Source organism: Nansenia antarctica (assembly GCF_963989245.1).
Source record: "Nansenia antarctica genome assembly, chromosome: 8".
NCBI classification, from domain to species: domain Eukaryota; kingdom Metazoa; phylum Chordata; class Actinopteri; order Argentiniformes; family Microstomatidae; genus Nansenia; species Nansenia antarctica.
In genome coordinates this window covers 11,988,478-12,006,156 of record NC_137678.1, presented here as the reverse complement: position 1 = coordinate 12,006,156, position 17,679 = coordinate 11,988,478, and the positions used below count along the sequence as shown (strand labels likewise).

The following is a 17,679-nucleotide window of genomic DNA, read 5'->3' as shown; positions in this document are numbered from 1 at the left end:
GCTGCAGATGATGCAGCCAAAGCCATTACAGGAGCAGACAAAGCAGGTAAAGTTCTGCTGGTCACACATGAAGCACAGTTACAGGGCATGGTCACGCTTGAGGATTTGTTGATGTTACAGAGTGGGGCAAATGCGCTAGACAAAAACCTATGGTTAACAAGGGGGGCTAGTCAGGATGACACAGGTCTATGGAGAAATCATGAGGGACTGGTTGTGGCACCCCCAGATTTAATAGGCATGCTGATACAGGAAGCCCATGGATTAGCACATGTGGCCAGGGGGGAGGTAAGACGCAAGATCACCAAGGAATATGGTTTTTGGGCTCCATATTTGCTGGAACAAATAGACCATATCCTTGGTCAATGTGTGGTCTGTTTGAAAAACAATATCAGACCTGGAATACCAGTGGGAACTGGGCATATCCCTACCCCAAACGGGCCAATGAAACATTTGGTGATTGACTATGTGGACATGATTCGCCCTGTTGCAGGATACAGGTACATGTTAGTTGTAGTGGACAGGTTCAGCAGATGGGTAGAAGCGTGCCCCACTCGAAAAAAGGATGCTCAGTCTGTAGCAAAGTTCCTATGCAGGGAATTCATACCTAGGTTTGGAATTCCAGATAGGATAGCGTCAGACAATGGAAAGGAATTTGTGGATAAGACGGTAAAGCTTATACTACAAAAGTTGAGGATCAAGCAGAGATTTGGGTGTATTTACTCACCTCAAAGCCAGGGGATGGTAGAGAGGATGAACGGGGTCCTTAAGAACCGTCTTTCTAAGGTCTGTCAGCATACAGGTCTTAATTGGGTGGAAGGACTCCCTCTTGCATTGATGGCCTGTCGTTCCAGTGAGATTCGAGGGCTGCACTTGACTCCCCATGAACTGGCTATGGGGAGAGTAATGACAGCTCCCTGTGCACGAACCAGTGGGAAAGGGCCAAGTTTGGCTCTCCTGGAGAGTGACATGAAAGCCTATGTACAGTACATGACTAACCGGCAAAAGAGTATCTCTTCTTATGTGCTCCACAAACAGGAACGTGAAGAGGAGGTGAACGCACAGGAGAGGAAGGACGCGTTGCAACCGGGTGACAAAGTATACGTGAAGGTATACCGACGGAAGTGGCATGAGGCTCGACGGGAAGGACCGTACGAGGTCGTTCGGTGCACTGGGACTGCCATTCAAATCAAGGGGTCCCCCACTTGGTATCACGTTCATCACTGCATCAAGGCGCCCAATGAGGAAGATGAGGGAGAACCTCAGCAGGATGGTGAGGAAACCCCTGGGGACGAGGATGTCCACAGCTTGGACATCCGGGCTGACGAGGATGTTGGTGAGTATCTGCGTCGTGATGCAGATGATGCCGGGGGCCTCGTCCCAGACCCTGTCCAGCCCAGAGATGAGTGGGCCAATGGAGATCGTGAAGAATCCAGTGACTGCGACACCCCTCTTGGGGATTCTACCAAGCCTGGTGTTGCCCCTGTTGTCACCCCTTCCGACCCTGACAATGCTCCAGACGGAGATGTCAGCAACCCGGGCGGCTGCCCGGACCAAGGTACCATTGAGAGACACAGACCTGTCAGTGATACACCCCAACCAGACAGACCCCGTGATACACCAAGGCCAATTAGGAGGAAACTCAAGCCATGCCGTTTCAGAGACTAGTATACCCCTTAGTGTTCCTACCCCATTGACTTCTTTGGACAATGTTACACTTCACTCACACACTGTTATGCCTGGACGTCAGAGAAGAATGATCACAGCAGGTAGAGCTTTTGTTTGCCCACATTCACGTTGTACTGTTGATGATTGTTTGATCTATACCGCCGAAGCGGACGAGTGGTATTTACTGGATGCTAAATATGTTACACTTAAGCATCACACGCCAGACACTCGTGTGACATTAACTAATGTTGACAAGGTGTTGAACCCGTATTGGTGTGTTAGACGTAATATCGGTGAACAGGTGTCTGATAAATCCAACAATTTCAAGGACAAAGTTTGTAGGAACATTCCTGACTTTCCACACTCTTGGTTGGACTGTGAGAAATTTGAGCATGAATATGTTCAAGTTGGGTTATCAGAAAAGGTTAAAAAAGTTGCTGTGAATGCTTCTACGAAGGCGCTTGTAGTCGCTACTGAAGATTATTTGTTGTATGATTCTAATCAACTGGGGACACGGTCCCACCCTAATTCTGCCACTAGTATCATGAAAGATTTTGCTTCAAAAATGAATTATTCTGATTGCTGGATTTGTCAACAGGTCCCTGTAAGTACGTCTGCTCCTATGTTTTTCCCCATACCGTTAACTAAAGCAGAATGGTTTCATTATAATTGGCAGGGTTTAGCCCAATTTGTTTTACAGGGCAAGAACCAGAGCTCTTCTTGTCAGCCCAGCACGATTCTGGTTCCTTTAAATTCTTCCTATGCAGGTGTGGATATTGGTGTGTTGGAACGTCTGACAGCAGCAGTTAACGAACACCATAGGCCTAGCGGTGTGGGGAAGGTTATTATTGATAGGCTTACACATTTGTCACAACCAACAGGTCCGAAGAGGATATATATTATCCAAGCTATGTTCGTTCAATTGAATGGTACTGCATTGAGTCCTCATCTGTCATGTTCTGGGATTGTGACTTCTACACGGTGGAGAGGTTCAGTTGTTATTTCTGGATTGAAATGTAAAGTTGTTGATTGTGCTATGGTGCCTCAAATGAAATTACATGATACCAATACTATCAGACGGCAGAAAGGCACCACGCAGCTTAAAGTCATGCCTCTCGTGAATGTTACAACCTGTATTGACATTCAATCTCTGCTCAAGGGCAGCGCGATTCGTCAGCTAGGGGACGCGTCTTGTATAGGCCCTAGTCATATTTTCTCGTATCCTGGTAAGGAGCTTCAACTCCCGGAGGGTGTGTTTCTTGTGTGTAATAATGATGCATTCTCTAAGCTTCCTGCTTTGAGTGAGGGTATTTGTTATATGGCTCATCTGATACCTTTGATTAGGAAAGTTACTTGGGAGGAGATGTCTGTACTTCACAAACAAGCAACCCATCGTAGTCGTAGGGAGTTATCTACTGCTCAGAAGTTTTTTGGCCTAATATTCCCAAGTTATGGTGTCTACAACTCTCAGACTGAATTAAGTGCCCTATCATCCGTTCTTGAGAAACACATTAATGCTTCGGATACTGTAATATCTGCCCTGGCTACTGAATTGACTGAAACTAAGAATGTTGCTCTCCAAAATAGAATGGCTTTGGACATTATTTTGGCCAGTCAGGGTGGTACTTGTGCATTGATAGGCGGTGAATGCTGCAGTTATATTTCGGATTCTGGTAACGCTCTGTATGATTTTCATGAATCTAACAAGAAGGGTGTAGAGGATTTACATAAAGAACACGGTTGGAATACATTAGATTTCTTTGATTCTGCTTTTTCAGGTATTGGTAATATGATCAGGTCCGTCGCTATTATTCTTGTTGTCATTATCATCTGTATTATGTTACTTGGTATTTTAATCAAATGTTTTGGAAAGTGTATTTCTGATGTTCCTGTTAATGCTTTAATGTTGACCGACATAGCTGATGAGCGAAAGCTGGATTCTGTTTTGCTTTCTGATTTTGTTTCCTCTTTTGATGATTTGTTTATTAAGTGATGTTTTGTGATTGTTTGCTTCGGTTACTGTTTGTTTCTTTCTATATCATGTGATTGATGTCGGTTGTGGAGTGATGTAATGGTTACGCGAAGCTAGGAGAGAGGTTCTGTTCCTGGCGCAACGAAAATGGAAGCTCCTGACTATGAAAGTGTTATCAATCTGAGACAGCGGTAAAGGCTGTTCTCCAACTGGGGTCACGTGCTAGTAACCTCTGACCCTGACGCTTCGAGGACGAGGAAAACATCGGTCGTTGGAAGTTTCTGTATCTCAGTTTTTGTATTATGCATGATGAACTGTGTTTAGTTTAATTGTGATTGTTATTTTCAAGATTCTTTTTATTATTGGTTGTTTTCTATTTTTTGTATGTGTTATCTTTGGTTCCTAGTACTGGTCCTGGGTTGGTCTGTGTTATTGTGCTTCTTGTGTTATGTGTTGATGTAGTTTTTCTGTCTGTTGTTGTTATTTTTTTTTGTTTGTTTTTATTATTTTTTTTATTTATTTTTTCTCTTGGCTGCGGTGTGTGGGGTTTGTGTTTTTGTTTTGTTTTGTGTGTTCGTTTAGTTTCGAAACACCCTCTGGGTGTTCCGAGGGGGGAATATGTGGTATATTTTAGGTTACTTGAAACACACACACAGACACACACAGATAAGCACACACACACACACACTCTGGCCTCCCCCCTTGACCAGCTATAAGGAAGATTGCATTGGGGCCCAGGGGGGGGGGTGGTGTTATGGCAGACCGAAAGGCGCCCATAGGGATTGGGCTACCACACACACACACACACACACACACACACTGATCATTAACAGATGTTACCATGAGCGAAACATGAAAACATGTTTTCGCAAAGTTCCATGGACCTCGGAGGGGCAGGGGAGAGAAGGGGGAGCATTGACCAGAGACCAGATCTCTGGTTTGGTTGGCTCAGGGATGAAAGGATTTGCATAGCACAATAACACAAGGGATATAAAATCCTATGGACAACCACACTCTGCCTCTTCTTTCTTGACCATCCTGCGACCATCCAGATGACCAGCTACAGACCAGAGAAAACCATGCTGTGTAACCTGCTTTTTTTGAATAAACAGTCTTAAATTTGCTCAAGAACTCTTCTTCATTTTTTAGCAGCAACAGATACCAGAATATACGAAAGAGAGAGAGAGAGAGAGAGAGAGAGAGAGAGAGAGAGAGAGAGAGAGAGAGAGAGAGAGGGAGAGAGAGAGAGAGAATCCAGTAAATGTGCCAAATACCTATGCCACAGTTAGCTCTCCAGACTTGAAACCTGTCTCCCTCATCATCAACAATGACAGGAAACTGAGGGTGAGTAGAGATGTGTATAATATTGTAGTGCTATGTAATGGGGATGGGGGGGGGGGGGGCTAAACCTAAACCTAACCCTGACCATATTTAGCACCACAATAGAAGAGAATGACAGGCAAACCTTTCTTTGTGGACAGTGCAGGGTAGACAAACATTGGTGCTGCCATGGAAACCGAGCCCCAACAATGCCCAGGCAAGCCCCCATGCTGCTGCTGGTGTTGTTATTCTATCTGAGCAGGGAGGGGTGAGCCGTCAGAGGAAATCAATCTACCCTGGGTCTTCTAAGGGCGTCGTGTTGAGTAGACCTACTGTATCCCTACGTGCACTGTGGGCCACTATCTGCCCCCCCCCCCCCCCTCTGCCACACAAACATCCACCGAGGTCTGAGTTCCATGTCGACATAGTAAACAGAAGCGGGGAAGGGCCGTTTTAAAGTCCACTTCAGGTTTGGCAGGCGAATAATAAAAAGAAAAAGATAGTGGCCGTAAATTGTGAACGCCTGTACTTGGAAAAAGGGGAAGGGATTAAACTAAAAGCCTTGGCGGACATTGTAAACAAAAGTGAGCATGGCGCTTTATATTCAATCGTCTTGCCCCAGACTTGTAGTGACCTGTTACATGGAAAATATGCTCTGAAAAGAAAAAATATGCTCATCTGATATGGAAATAAACGAATCAGCAATTAATGTGTCCAGACAAAGAGTCAAGTCAAGCCTCAGGGATGGGCATATTAGAGACATTCAAAGAAACGGTCAAATTCCAACGCAGCATTATCAAGTACCGAGATGAACACTACATTAAAGATGAACAGAACTGGTTTGTGAAATCCCCATTGTACTAAAGTCTTTCTTGATGTGGTAACTTGAGCTCCAGTCACCCAGGTTGTACAACAGCGAGCCCCTCCCTTCCCTTTCAGAACCTGTTCCTCTGTAACTCTGAGGCAGAGGCAGGCGATCGGGTGTCACACTGTCTTTGTTTGGACTGCACTGTGGGTGCACTATCTCCTGCTGACCGTGTGAGCGACATGCTGTGAGACTTGGTAAATGCCAACACTGGACCCTGGTCAAAAACGTAACAAACGTGTCCTTCCTGTCCTTCCTTCCCTCCCTCCCTCCCTCCCTCCCTCCCTCTTTCCTTCCTTCCTTCCTAGAAGTAACTACCAATTTGACACGGGTGTATACTCACTGAAATGACTTGATCAATTCTTGTAAATGCCAGGCGAGAGAAAACTAACAGACCCACATCCCCCGGGGACAGTAGTTGCCAATCCCTACTGCCTATTCAATCAAGAGCCAAAAACAACAGCAGGTGAACTTCTGAGTTGGCAAACCAAACACATGACAGCTGCCACGTTTCTTATCCTTACTACAGGGTTGCTCACTGACTTCTAGAAGTCGTGTTTGAGGAAAAAGCACGCTCCACCCTCACTCACCAAGCACATGTGACCATCCCCATCTCTGGTCCTACTGTGTGTGAAGCCCATGTCTCTGAAACAACCTGCAGCCATTTACGAAAGACCACATACCTCAGTATGGAGTGTCCAGTTGGACCGTTAATTTTGGTCAACTATAGGGGTTGTGCTGACCAGTACCTCACTCAGTAATCAAATGATTGTTTTCTTTCTCTATTGAGTCTCTTTATTCACAGGGAGAAAGAGAGGCCAGGCCCATTGCTTGCCAGTGCAATGCTTGAGGTCACGTTTCTTGGCTGTGGCACTGGTCTCAACTTGAAAACCTGACAAAAGCTTGCAACGACGGTCGAACAGGCCCTCGGGCCAGAGGCTCCCCCTCTATTACTACACCAGAGTTAGTCTCATGTACCGTAGCCGTACCTCCAGATCACGTTGTTCTCACGCCTCTTTTAGTTTCGCCATTCTGGCTTGGATTGGATTGAATTGAACTGGATTTGTTTGCTTGTTGTTTTGTGCTTCGTCTTCTTTTTTTTAGAAACGGGTTGGACTATTATGTACACAGTGGAACCCCCATAACTCCATCCCCAATGGTCTCCCCCACAGTGATCTCATCCCCATCATACAAAAGACTCTGGATCCTCTGGATACAAAAGACTCTGGGGGGGGGGGGGGGGGGGACGACGACTCTGGGCAGCAGACAGCCTCGTATCTGTTCACCAGGCCTGTCTCAATTATTCCACTAGAGGCCCTGTCATGCCGCTCCATTCAGCAGGGCCTAACTCGCCTGAAGGGAATGGCATCAGCTGAATATGACACAGACCCACCAAACAAAACACACAAATAGGAAACACGTTGTGGTGACACGGGAAACATTGTTATATGGAGACAAGAACTACCAATCCAATGACAGTGACTGACAAACACGCAGAATTATGAATCACTAACACTACTAAAGAAGAATCACATAAGTTCTCTTTGTGGTACTGTATACACGTGACAAGAGAAATGTGTTACTGTATAGAGGAGCACGTTATAAACCAATGACAGAGACATGAGCCTCAACCAAAGCACAGATGTATGTTTACAGAAATGCAAGTCCTTTTCATTATAAACCTATGCACATTACAATAGTCGTAACTTGGCCAATTTAATTAGGCTACAGATAATTCAAAGAAACAAAAACACATCTGTTTTATAGATCAGTTGAAACACTTACCGGTAACATCACAAAGGACTCACTATTTACAATACTTTGAGCAAATACGCACAAGATTGAGCAATATCCAGAGGGTTTCCCAGAGTTTGGCAAAACAACATTCCCCTTGTACAGTAATATGTAGTTGAATCGTCTTTCTATTTCAAGAGGTAAACATTGCTCTGCAAACAAATGTGCACGCTAGACCGTAAATAAAAAAGTGTCTCATTATGAAAGCTTCATACAGATGATGTGATCTCCAAGCATGAATTTACAGTAGGAGTCTCCCTTTCAGCAATCGGGTGACAGCTCACACTCAGGACCTCTAAGTCTATCTCAAGTGCCACTCGACAACCATACAGTAAAACTAGTGGAAAAGTGCCCCTGCCACCTGTCACCGCCGTGTGGTGTCTGTGGTGAGAGGTGACGACATGGCGACAAAACCCTCATTTTAAAAGCAACAAGAACAGAAATTCCGAGGCGGGGGAGGGATCAGGCTTTTAATGGGGGTAAAATAAGGTTAAAACCTTTCCAGTCTGATTGGATATATGGTGTGTAGGCCATGTGTGTGCGTGGTTGTTTTCCAACTGAGGTTTGTCATTACCTCACCGGGTTAATTAATCATAACAATGTGTTCTGAGGAGAATAAAACCACCCCATCTGGCAAGAGAAGAGTTGTTAGCATCTCAATACAACAGTTAAGAGTAGAGAAAGAAGAGAAAATAGAAGAGGGAGAGAAAAAGAAACAGACAAAGAAAGAGATCAGCGAGACATTCTGAGAGATTCTGCTGTATCAGTATGCAGAAGTTGTTCCTCTCCACTCAGCACTATACCAACACTTAGGGTTATTCCTGGGCAATGCTGATAAAGAGAGACCACTAGCAGGCCAATGAACAACTTAATGAGTTAATCAGCAATGTTTTGACATTTACCTGTTTAAGTCATTGCTTGTATTTCATAATTGAGATGAACTGACAGTGAAGTATTAGGTATTAATACTAGTATTAGTATTAGGTAGTAACTAGAAAGTTAGGCCTGTATAAAACCTGATTTTCTGCCACTACATAGACCTACATGAGTTACAAATCGAACCAAATTCTATAGTGGGGAGCAGGGGGGGGCAGCCGGATGCTGGAATTAAGTTGCATGGAATAATTATACACAACATGGCAAGTTCATGTAACTTACAGACATCAACATTAACTATCTTAAAATCTGCCTAGGCTTCTTCTATCATTGGCACTTCCAAATGATGTCTGTAAACTTACACATGTTTTACCCTGCATGTCAGACTGCATCTGCAATTGTTTTCAAAATGGCAAACAAACCCAACACTGAATGCTGAGGAAATAATGGACCCAACAAGAATACTGCAAAACCATGTGACTAAGAGAACCATTAAAGCACAACCTGTTCTCTAGTGCAAGAAACCAGTTGACTGCTCTGGATGTTTCTGCTCCTCTGGGTTACTAAAGACTACAGAGCCCAATCTGCATACTGGTCTAAAACACCCTGAGGTCTCATGCACAGTTGGCAATGGTTGCACATAAGGAAATAACTAAGCTTTGTCATCACTAAATTCCATTGAGTCATTTTGCATCTTTCTGGGGGGTTTTGTTTTTGTTTTAGATGTTTCCTAAAATGATTGACAAACCTGTTCTAATCAACCAACTGGGTCAATAGTCAATATTTTAAAGGTGTGTGAGATAAAGCAAAGCAGAGACCAGGGAAACGGGACTTTCCCTCTGTAAAAGTGCTGTGTAACCCATCGGCAAAAACACTGATGATATACACCATCTAGTTGCTGAAATAAGAAAATACAACAGTGCAAATACAACACCACCGAATATCACCGGTATACCTCGCTCCTTTTACCAAGGCATCAGAAGTGGCAATGGCAAGGTCGTCTAGATGGGATAAGGCAATGTGCAGAGCAATGCCGATCTTATCTCACCTCCATGTTCACGCACGACTCCAATACCATCAATACCATCATCAAATTTGTTTGAAAAGGGCCTGAGCCCCAACAGTGAGGAGACAGTGAGCCTACAGGGAGGAGGTATGAATGGTGCCAGGACAACAATCTCTCCCTCAACATTAGAAAAATCAATGAGCTGATCGTGGACTATACAGGAAGAAGAAGATGGGGTTGAAGTGGAAGTCAGCAGCTTCAAGTTCATCAGTGTCCACATCAGAGGACTTAAAATGGACCCATCACACTGGTACAGTGATCAAGGTGGCGCCAGCACGGCCCCTTCCCATTCTCACCAACTTCTACAGATGCACCACTGACAGCATCCTGCCGGTCGCGTCATCGCCTGGTATGGCAGCTGTACAGCCCTCAACAGCAAGGCTGTTGAAGACGACTGGCTCGTCAAGCTCCCAGCCATTCAGGACATCTACACCAAGCTATGTCTGAGGAAGGTCCGGGAACATCACCAAGGACCTCAGCCACCCCAGCCACGGTCTATTCTCTCTGCTACAATCTGGTAGATGGTGCCGTGCATCTGGTCTAAGACAGACAGGTACAGAGACAGTTTCTACATCCATGCCATAACCCTAACCCTAACTTATGAACCGCTAACCCTAGCTGCCAATCTGCACTACTTGCCTAAAAAATTCCACTAACTCTCTTTAGGGAAAGGAAAGGGGAAAGGGATTCAAAGTTTGTCATTGCACAGAGTAGAACACAATGCATTTAGAGCATTTACATCAACCACATCAATGTAATACCTGTATCCTACGCATATGACCAATACACTTGACACATTTGTTTGAAAGTAAAGTACTTTGAAATAGAACGCTGCGTTGGTGTTTAATTAGCTTTGTATGTCCAGTAGCAGACATGCTTTACATAAAAGCCTGATAAAAAGATTTGCACTGCAACGTGTCACTTCAGCTGCCCACATGGGCTGTTGACTGTAACAACGGCAACAGAATAAATACTATTCCTAGTCCTATTAAGCAGCTGTCTGGTTTATGATGACGTGTTAGCTGATAAATCTACTGACTGAGAAAGAAAAGGATAGAAAGAGAGAAAGGAGAGAGAGTAAGTCCACTGAAACCCTTTCCCGACATTTGTATGCAGAGGATAGCATAAGCGTTGAGCTGGTACTGTCGGAATCAGGGAAAGGTAGCTAAAGGGGTAAGAAAGCTCAGCAGAAACGTCACAAGACTTCCCCCCTCCTGGAGCATGACGGGCTGCCAGACAAAAAGCATTCTTTCCACTGTGAACTGTGGGAGAGGGAAACTCACTGCCCTCTCTTAACAACCTTCACTGGTACACAAAAAGGTCCCCAATTTCCATTGAAACTCCAGGAAAAAAAAAGAGCACAGAATAGACTATCCTGCTGGAGGGGTCAGAGGGGAAATGAGTCAGCCACCTGAGAGGACATCAAAGGCAGGAATTAATGAAACGTATCTCCAATGTTCATACAGCATCTTTGTTTATCAACTACTGTGTGTAACGATGGTCAAACAGCCAAACTTCTTTCAATCAATTCTTTTATTTGGCCTGCAGAGAAGACATATAGAACACAATTCTTCTCTGGTCTGCTTGTGAATCCATTAAGGTGGCGGCCATGTTCTCCCACCACCGTCTATGTACATTTCACATCAGGACAATTTGTTCACAGAAAGAACACAAACTTCCCTCAAACATTACAAATAACAATTACAAACAACATGTGGAGCGACATACCTGCAGAGAAGACATATAGAACACAATTCTTCTCTGGTCTGCTTGTGAATCTGCACGTTCAAAACAACATACAATAAATGTTCTGTTTCACATCATCACAATACATCACATCATCACAATACATGTAAAAACAAACAGCACAGTACTACACCAACACCTTCACCCTACATTACAAGATTCTCCATACAAACAACAAAACACGAGGAGCATTTCACATCACGCACATACCCATTAAGGTGGCGGCCATGTTCTGACGCACCACCGCAAGTACGGCAACAAGAGAAGGACAAAGGAACGTGCAGACCTGCAGTACACCCAAACTCCAAAGGGGGGCTCCAACAACAACCAGGGCTGCTCAAAGCACGGCGAAACTCATCTACATTCACCACAACTAAACATACATTCCCAACTCCGTTACATGTGCACACACCGATCAGTCTTTACGAAGACTGGAAGCATTTTGAACCAGAGCTCACCGGAGTCAACCATGTCATTGCACAGTAAACTGTGCCACTTCATTTCGCAGCAGTAAAATGTGTTGTTTCCTACAGCTGCAATTGCAGGTATATTCATAGATCAGTTGCAATCTGCTTCACACATTGAAGAGCCACAATCTCTATTTCTTTAATATCGGAGACCACAGACACCTTTTATCTAAATATACTCTGTCCATGCTCACACTACAGACCTACCTAACCCCTATGTGTAAGTGATGTATATAAATAGAACCTACATAATTAATTGTTGCTCTTTGCCATAACAACAATGCCCTCTGACTCTCTCCCTGGTACAGTTGAGCCCTGCCCGTAGCTGTTCACCAGTTAGTCTACTTCCGTATTTCCCCCGTCACCTGACAAGAACCTCCTGACGACTAGTTGTGACAAAGTACAAGTTCAATGTACTCAAGTGCGCATGTGTGCCTACACACACACACACACACACACACACACACACACACACACAGACATGGCCCACTTTAGTCATGGTGTAACACTGAGTAGGGGACAAAATCCACTCCACTCCCCATTCAATCAAAAGAGACTCACCGACAAAGGACATCACATCCACTATCAACTAAGAGGCTTATCAACCAGTGAGAGAAGTAAGGAGGGTGTCATTTCCTGCAGAGAGCGGCTCCAGAAACACACGCAAACACCAGACACGCGTAAACTAGAGAATCACAAGAGTCTGAGTGGTGTGCCGTTCCGTGGGGCCAAGATTGAGTTTCTCAGCGCATTCCAAATCTATAATGCACCTAAAGAACCTATGGTAAATTGTGTGGACAAAGAAGGACACACCAATCATATTATCTTTATCATTAGGCACACTATGTTGCCCACATTGCTATCCTAATGTTAACTGAATGTAGAATGTGGCCACAGTGCAAGGAAATGCCATCCAGCACAGGGATTCCAATGGAGGAAGGGCGGATACAACTCATTCAGTTTGTCTGTACACTGCCTCCGATGCTTGTTGGCAAACAGTCAAGTGCTGAGCCACAGATATGTGAGCACCTTGGCTTGCACTCAGTGGCAGTGACTGTAGACACTAACTTATACAGTGTCACCAACAGAGACACATTCAATTCTTACTCAACCCATGTCCTCAGTAAAGACAGGGTCAGACAAAAGCAGACGTTGCAACTTGCAAATTCACTCACAAAGGTCACTGAGGCTGCAAATGATAGGTATACTAAAGGTAGTGCACTAAGGGCCGGTTTCACAGAGAAGGCTTAAGCCTAGCCCTGCACTAAATCACATTTCAATGTCAAATCTCTATCTCTGAAGATATTTTTAGTCTGCGAAACCGGCCCCTAGTGCACTAAGGGGTAGTGCCAGCCTAAACAGAAGACCCCATTAACTTCCATCTCAATATGCCCTGCAATGTTTACCTTTTTGTTTCCATAGAAAATAAATACAATTACAATGAATTATGTCTTGTGATGATAACATTGGAATATTTCAAAAGAACATGGTTGGATTTGTCTGATAATAAAGACACACCCCAAGACACCTGCGACGTTTGATACGAGCCCAGGACAAATAGACTGAAGCTCAGCTTCTACCCCAGGGCCATTCAGGCCCTGAACACAGCAAAGACCTAGGTTCTGGGCCCTGGACAATCTAGACAATTTGATGGCAGCTACTAGATTGTAATCAAGTGCAACACTGAAACACAACTGTGAACATTTCAAACCTGCAAACTGCGACACTTTAAATGAATGTGCAATAATACCATGTGCAATATGACAACCCTCGGGTACATAAGGTTCAGAGATAGGAAATGTTAGAATAGGTATAGCATAGCATAGAGTACAGCACAGTGTTTTATTTGTATAGTATAGTATAGTGGATAGTGTATATAGCCTTTATTTATGTAAACCAGCTCTTTTCCCTTCTTGTTTTTTAGTATTTTTTTCCTAGCACCAGGGGAGCCCCCCCTCCTAAATTTCGTTGTATGGTACCTGTACTATATTAATGACAATAAAGACCATTCATTCATTCATTCATTCAGGATCTGACACCCCCGTCCATTATCCAGGGCCTATATTATGAGGGGGCGGGGGAAGGATTATTTACCCAACTGTTGCACCCTGCCTGCGAGCAAATGACTAGGTCAACTTTGGATCACTCAAGGCGCCAATCCAAAACAATACACTCTCCAAACAGATCGTTTGCGTTAGCCTCTATAACAGATCGTGAGGTTAGAATGATAAGGTTCTATCTCCGTTTAGGGTCGTTCAGAGATATTGAGCGTCAAAGTTTTTACATTCCATTATGTTTTGTGAGATGGAACCTTTGTATTTTATGAATTACTAACTCAAAAATGTCAACATTTTAAAAAATAACACCACACAGGCATTAATAAACACCTAATGGATTAGATTATGTAAAAAAAACTCAATTTGGACAAAAATGGAGATAGAACCTTATCATTCTAACGTCATGGTACTGTCTCTCAGCATATTGCGCATATGCATATAACTCATGCAGACACCGGCTCTCCAAGCACACAAGATACAATGTATATACAGTGTTCTAAATGTATATGAAGTGCTCCATTTCCCCATACATTGTATCAAGTTTCCCTTGATACAATGTAAACGCATCGTTTTATCCGCGCTTGGTTGTTGAAAAATAAACACTTAAAACACGTCAACATTCCCGACAGAAAACAAACTTTCCACACATCAACAAAGCTAAAATACTGCAAAGCTGCAAAGCACCACTTACCAACTGTTTACACAACCAGAAGGAACAACGTTGACATGTAGGCAACTTGCAAGCTTTTCCAACCCGCTCGAAATGTTTCCGCTCTTTCTTCTAATTATTTTTTTTTTTGATTGAGAACTTTATTAGAAGATTTGCAGAAGTAGGTACATGAAAGTACATATTACATACAAGGTCAACTAACAGGATAAAAACCCAAGAAAGCCACTGGCTTATTTCAATTGGGGTCCTTGATACTCAATTCATCGTTACATGTAAGACAGACAAAAAACTAGTCCTATCTACAAGATAATACAGACAAATAACTAGTACTATCTACAAGATAAACATACATCCAACATGGGAAGAACAATACAACAAAACATAAGGTATGTACAGCGGGTAGGACAGGTGGGGACATACACCACAGGTGGGGGCAGGGGACAAAACACAAAGTATGTACAGTGTCAGTAGTCTCCATTTAGGTCATCGTCAAGTTGAGGATTGGGGGATGGGGGGGGTTGCCCATTGTTCCACGGTTTCGGTAGAGAGTCTCCGGGTGGTGGGGGAGGGGGGGTCGTCGGTGGGTGGGGGAGGGAGGGGGGAGGGGGGGTCGTCGCCGGGTGGGGGAGGGAGGGGGGTCGTCGCCGGGTGGGGGAGGGGGACGTCGTTGATGGTGTTTCTACCGGCCGTGAGCTGCCTCCAGGACTCGGTGAAACGAGCCATGAAAACTGCATTGAAGGCCGGGAAGTAGCCGTAGTCTCCCCAGGTCTCGGTGGTTGGAGATGGGACATCAATGGGGGTTGTGTGAGAGGGCTGGGGGTCCTCGGTCTCGTCTGAGGCGGCGGTGGTGGTGACTCCTCTGTGTTCACTGGATAGCTGGTGGAAGCTAGGTGGGGGGCTAATGTTGTTAGCATAGCTCCCCTCTGTTTTGTTAGCCTCGTTTGTATCCAGGAAGTCCGCTGCCGGTGCCGGTGTGACGACAATGGCGTCGCTAGCAACAGTTGCCTGGGAAAAGCACAGCTGTTCTCTGGCCAAACGTGTAGCTTGCCTGGTTGTAACTGGACCGGGATTCAGTTGAATGTCTCCCGAGAGAAGTAGATAGAGAAAGATCATGGTCCTTCGGTCCATTCTACCTGTCGGGGGCTTGTTCTTCCGCGTCAGGTTAGCAGTCAGCGTCGTGTGAATAGTTGCCGCTCCGAAGTTTAAATACTTCTTAGCGGCGTGGAGATAAAAGGGTCCCGTCAGTCGTCAACATGAACAGTCGCATTTCTCAACGCTCCTGCTGCTGCCTCAACAACAATGCAACGGCGAGGATTATTCCACACTTTCTTCTATTCCTTCTGTGGATTACGGATTTATACATTAAATCACCACAGAACTTACATCTTATGGAGAAGGAGACAAACTTTATTGGAAAAGATGAAACCCATAGCGACTTTTATCTCCACGCCTTCTGAAACATTTGATTTGAAACTATGGACTCCACGATGGTTGTCTTTTTTAGTTCAGTACAATGTGTTTGATAGCTGGCACAACACTGGTGAATTTACTGTCAGAGAAAAGTGTTGTTATGCCGTTGGATTGGTGATTATACCGCTGTAGTTTGTATGTTAACTTGTGTTTAGTTAAAAGACATTTCCAAATAGTTTGGGCCAGCCCTAAGTTTGACATGTGTCAAATAAACACAAATATAATTATTTTCAATGGATTCAGTCTTGCTGTCTATTTTAATGTTGTTGTTTTTTTACAGGGGGGGGGGGGGGGCATGTGTATGTCACAATTCTCTTAGGCAAGGCTCACTGTCTTGGACTTTGAAAACCCCTGGACTAGGGGATAGTGAGTTGGACTGGCGATCGGAAGGTCATGAGTTTGAATCCTACCTAGGAACACCACCACTAGTGTGTCCTTGAGTAAGGCACTTTAAAAATAAATAAATATATACAGTATATATACGTATATAAACCCCTCAAAAAAAGGTCGAAAACGCTTTTTCTGTTGATTATTCCTCCTCTTTAATAATACCAATTGGTATTGTATTTTATATCGTTGGAAAGCCTGATTAGTCACCTTTACTTACTTTACTACAAACATTCTTCTGTTGGTATTCACTCTCGTTTTGAGTTGCTTGGTGGATTGGATGATTGCACTCTCCCACAGTAATAAGGAAAAAACAACACATCTTGGCTGTCGTTTTTACACTTTATTAATTGTACACTGTCAGGGACCTCAGTAGCGTGTGGAAGATCCATACGCAGTCACAACAGCTTGGCACCTCCTCCTCATGCTGGTCACCAGCCTGGTCACACACGGCTGTGGGATGGCATCCCATTTCTCAACCAGGATTTGCCGCAAGTCAGCCAACATGGTTGCGTTGGTCACTCTGGCACGTACAGCATGCCCAAGCTGATCCCACAAGTGTTTAATTGGGTCTGGACTCACGGCAGGCCATTCCACCCTCTCCACTCCCAAATTCTGGAGGTGCTCTGTGATGATCCTGGCTCTGTGGGGGCGAGCGTTGTGAATGAATGAATGAATGAATGAATGAATGAATGAATGGTCTTTATTGTCATTGCTATAGTACAGGTACCAAACAACGAAATTTAGGAGGGGTGGCTCCCCCGGTGCTAGGAAAGAAAAAAAAACAAAAAAAAACACAAGAAGGGAAGGAGCTGGTTTGCATAAATAAATAAAGGCTATGTACACTATCCACTATACTATACTGTACAGATAGACGACTAGGGTTGTCATATTGCACATAGTGTTATTGCACATTCATTTGAAGTGTCGCAGTTTGCAGGCTAGAAAGTACATATTTGTGCCACACATTCTGCAACAAAGCATTAAGTCCGTGCATGTGAGCGCATAGCAGTAATTGTCCCTCACACCCCCAAACATAATAGAGGGGCTGCATAGCCATCTGGAGACAGACTTGACTGAGCAGAAGTCACCTGACTTGATACCTGAAGTCTGCTGTCATGTTGACTTAGAGCAGTGGTGTCAAACTCAACTTCATCCCAGGCCACATCAGCATTATGGTTGCCCTCAAAGGGCCGGTTGTAACTGTATGACTATAGAAATGTATCTACTCTTTATCATATTACACAATTGTCTCTGCATTTGATTATTATTATTGGTTTTAGTAATAATGTAATTAATAACAGGCTGTGAAAGCAGATGTCTA

General features: G+C 44.2%; 1 protein-coding gene across 1 annotated transcript in view; it reads right to left on the bottom strand.

The window, feature by feature from the left end:
- LOC308163874 (transcriptional repressor protein YY1-like) overlaps positions 1-17,475 on the bottom strand; it is a gene marked incomplete at its 5' end in the record, with an annotated part of 45,234 nt that extends 27,759 nt beyond the window's left edge. The window contains 2 exons of the mRNA XM_080538054.1: positions 15,182-15,503; positions 17,452-17,475. Of these exons, the coding sequence (XP_080394180.1) occupies positions 15,182-15,503; positions 17,452-17,475 (346 nt within the window). The remainder of the gene's footprint in view (positions 1-15,181; positions 15,504-17,451) is intronic.
- Positions 17,476-17,679: the final 204 nt, after the last annotated feature.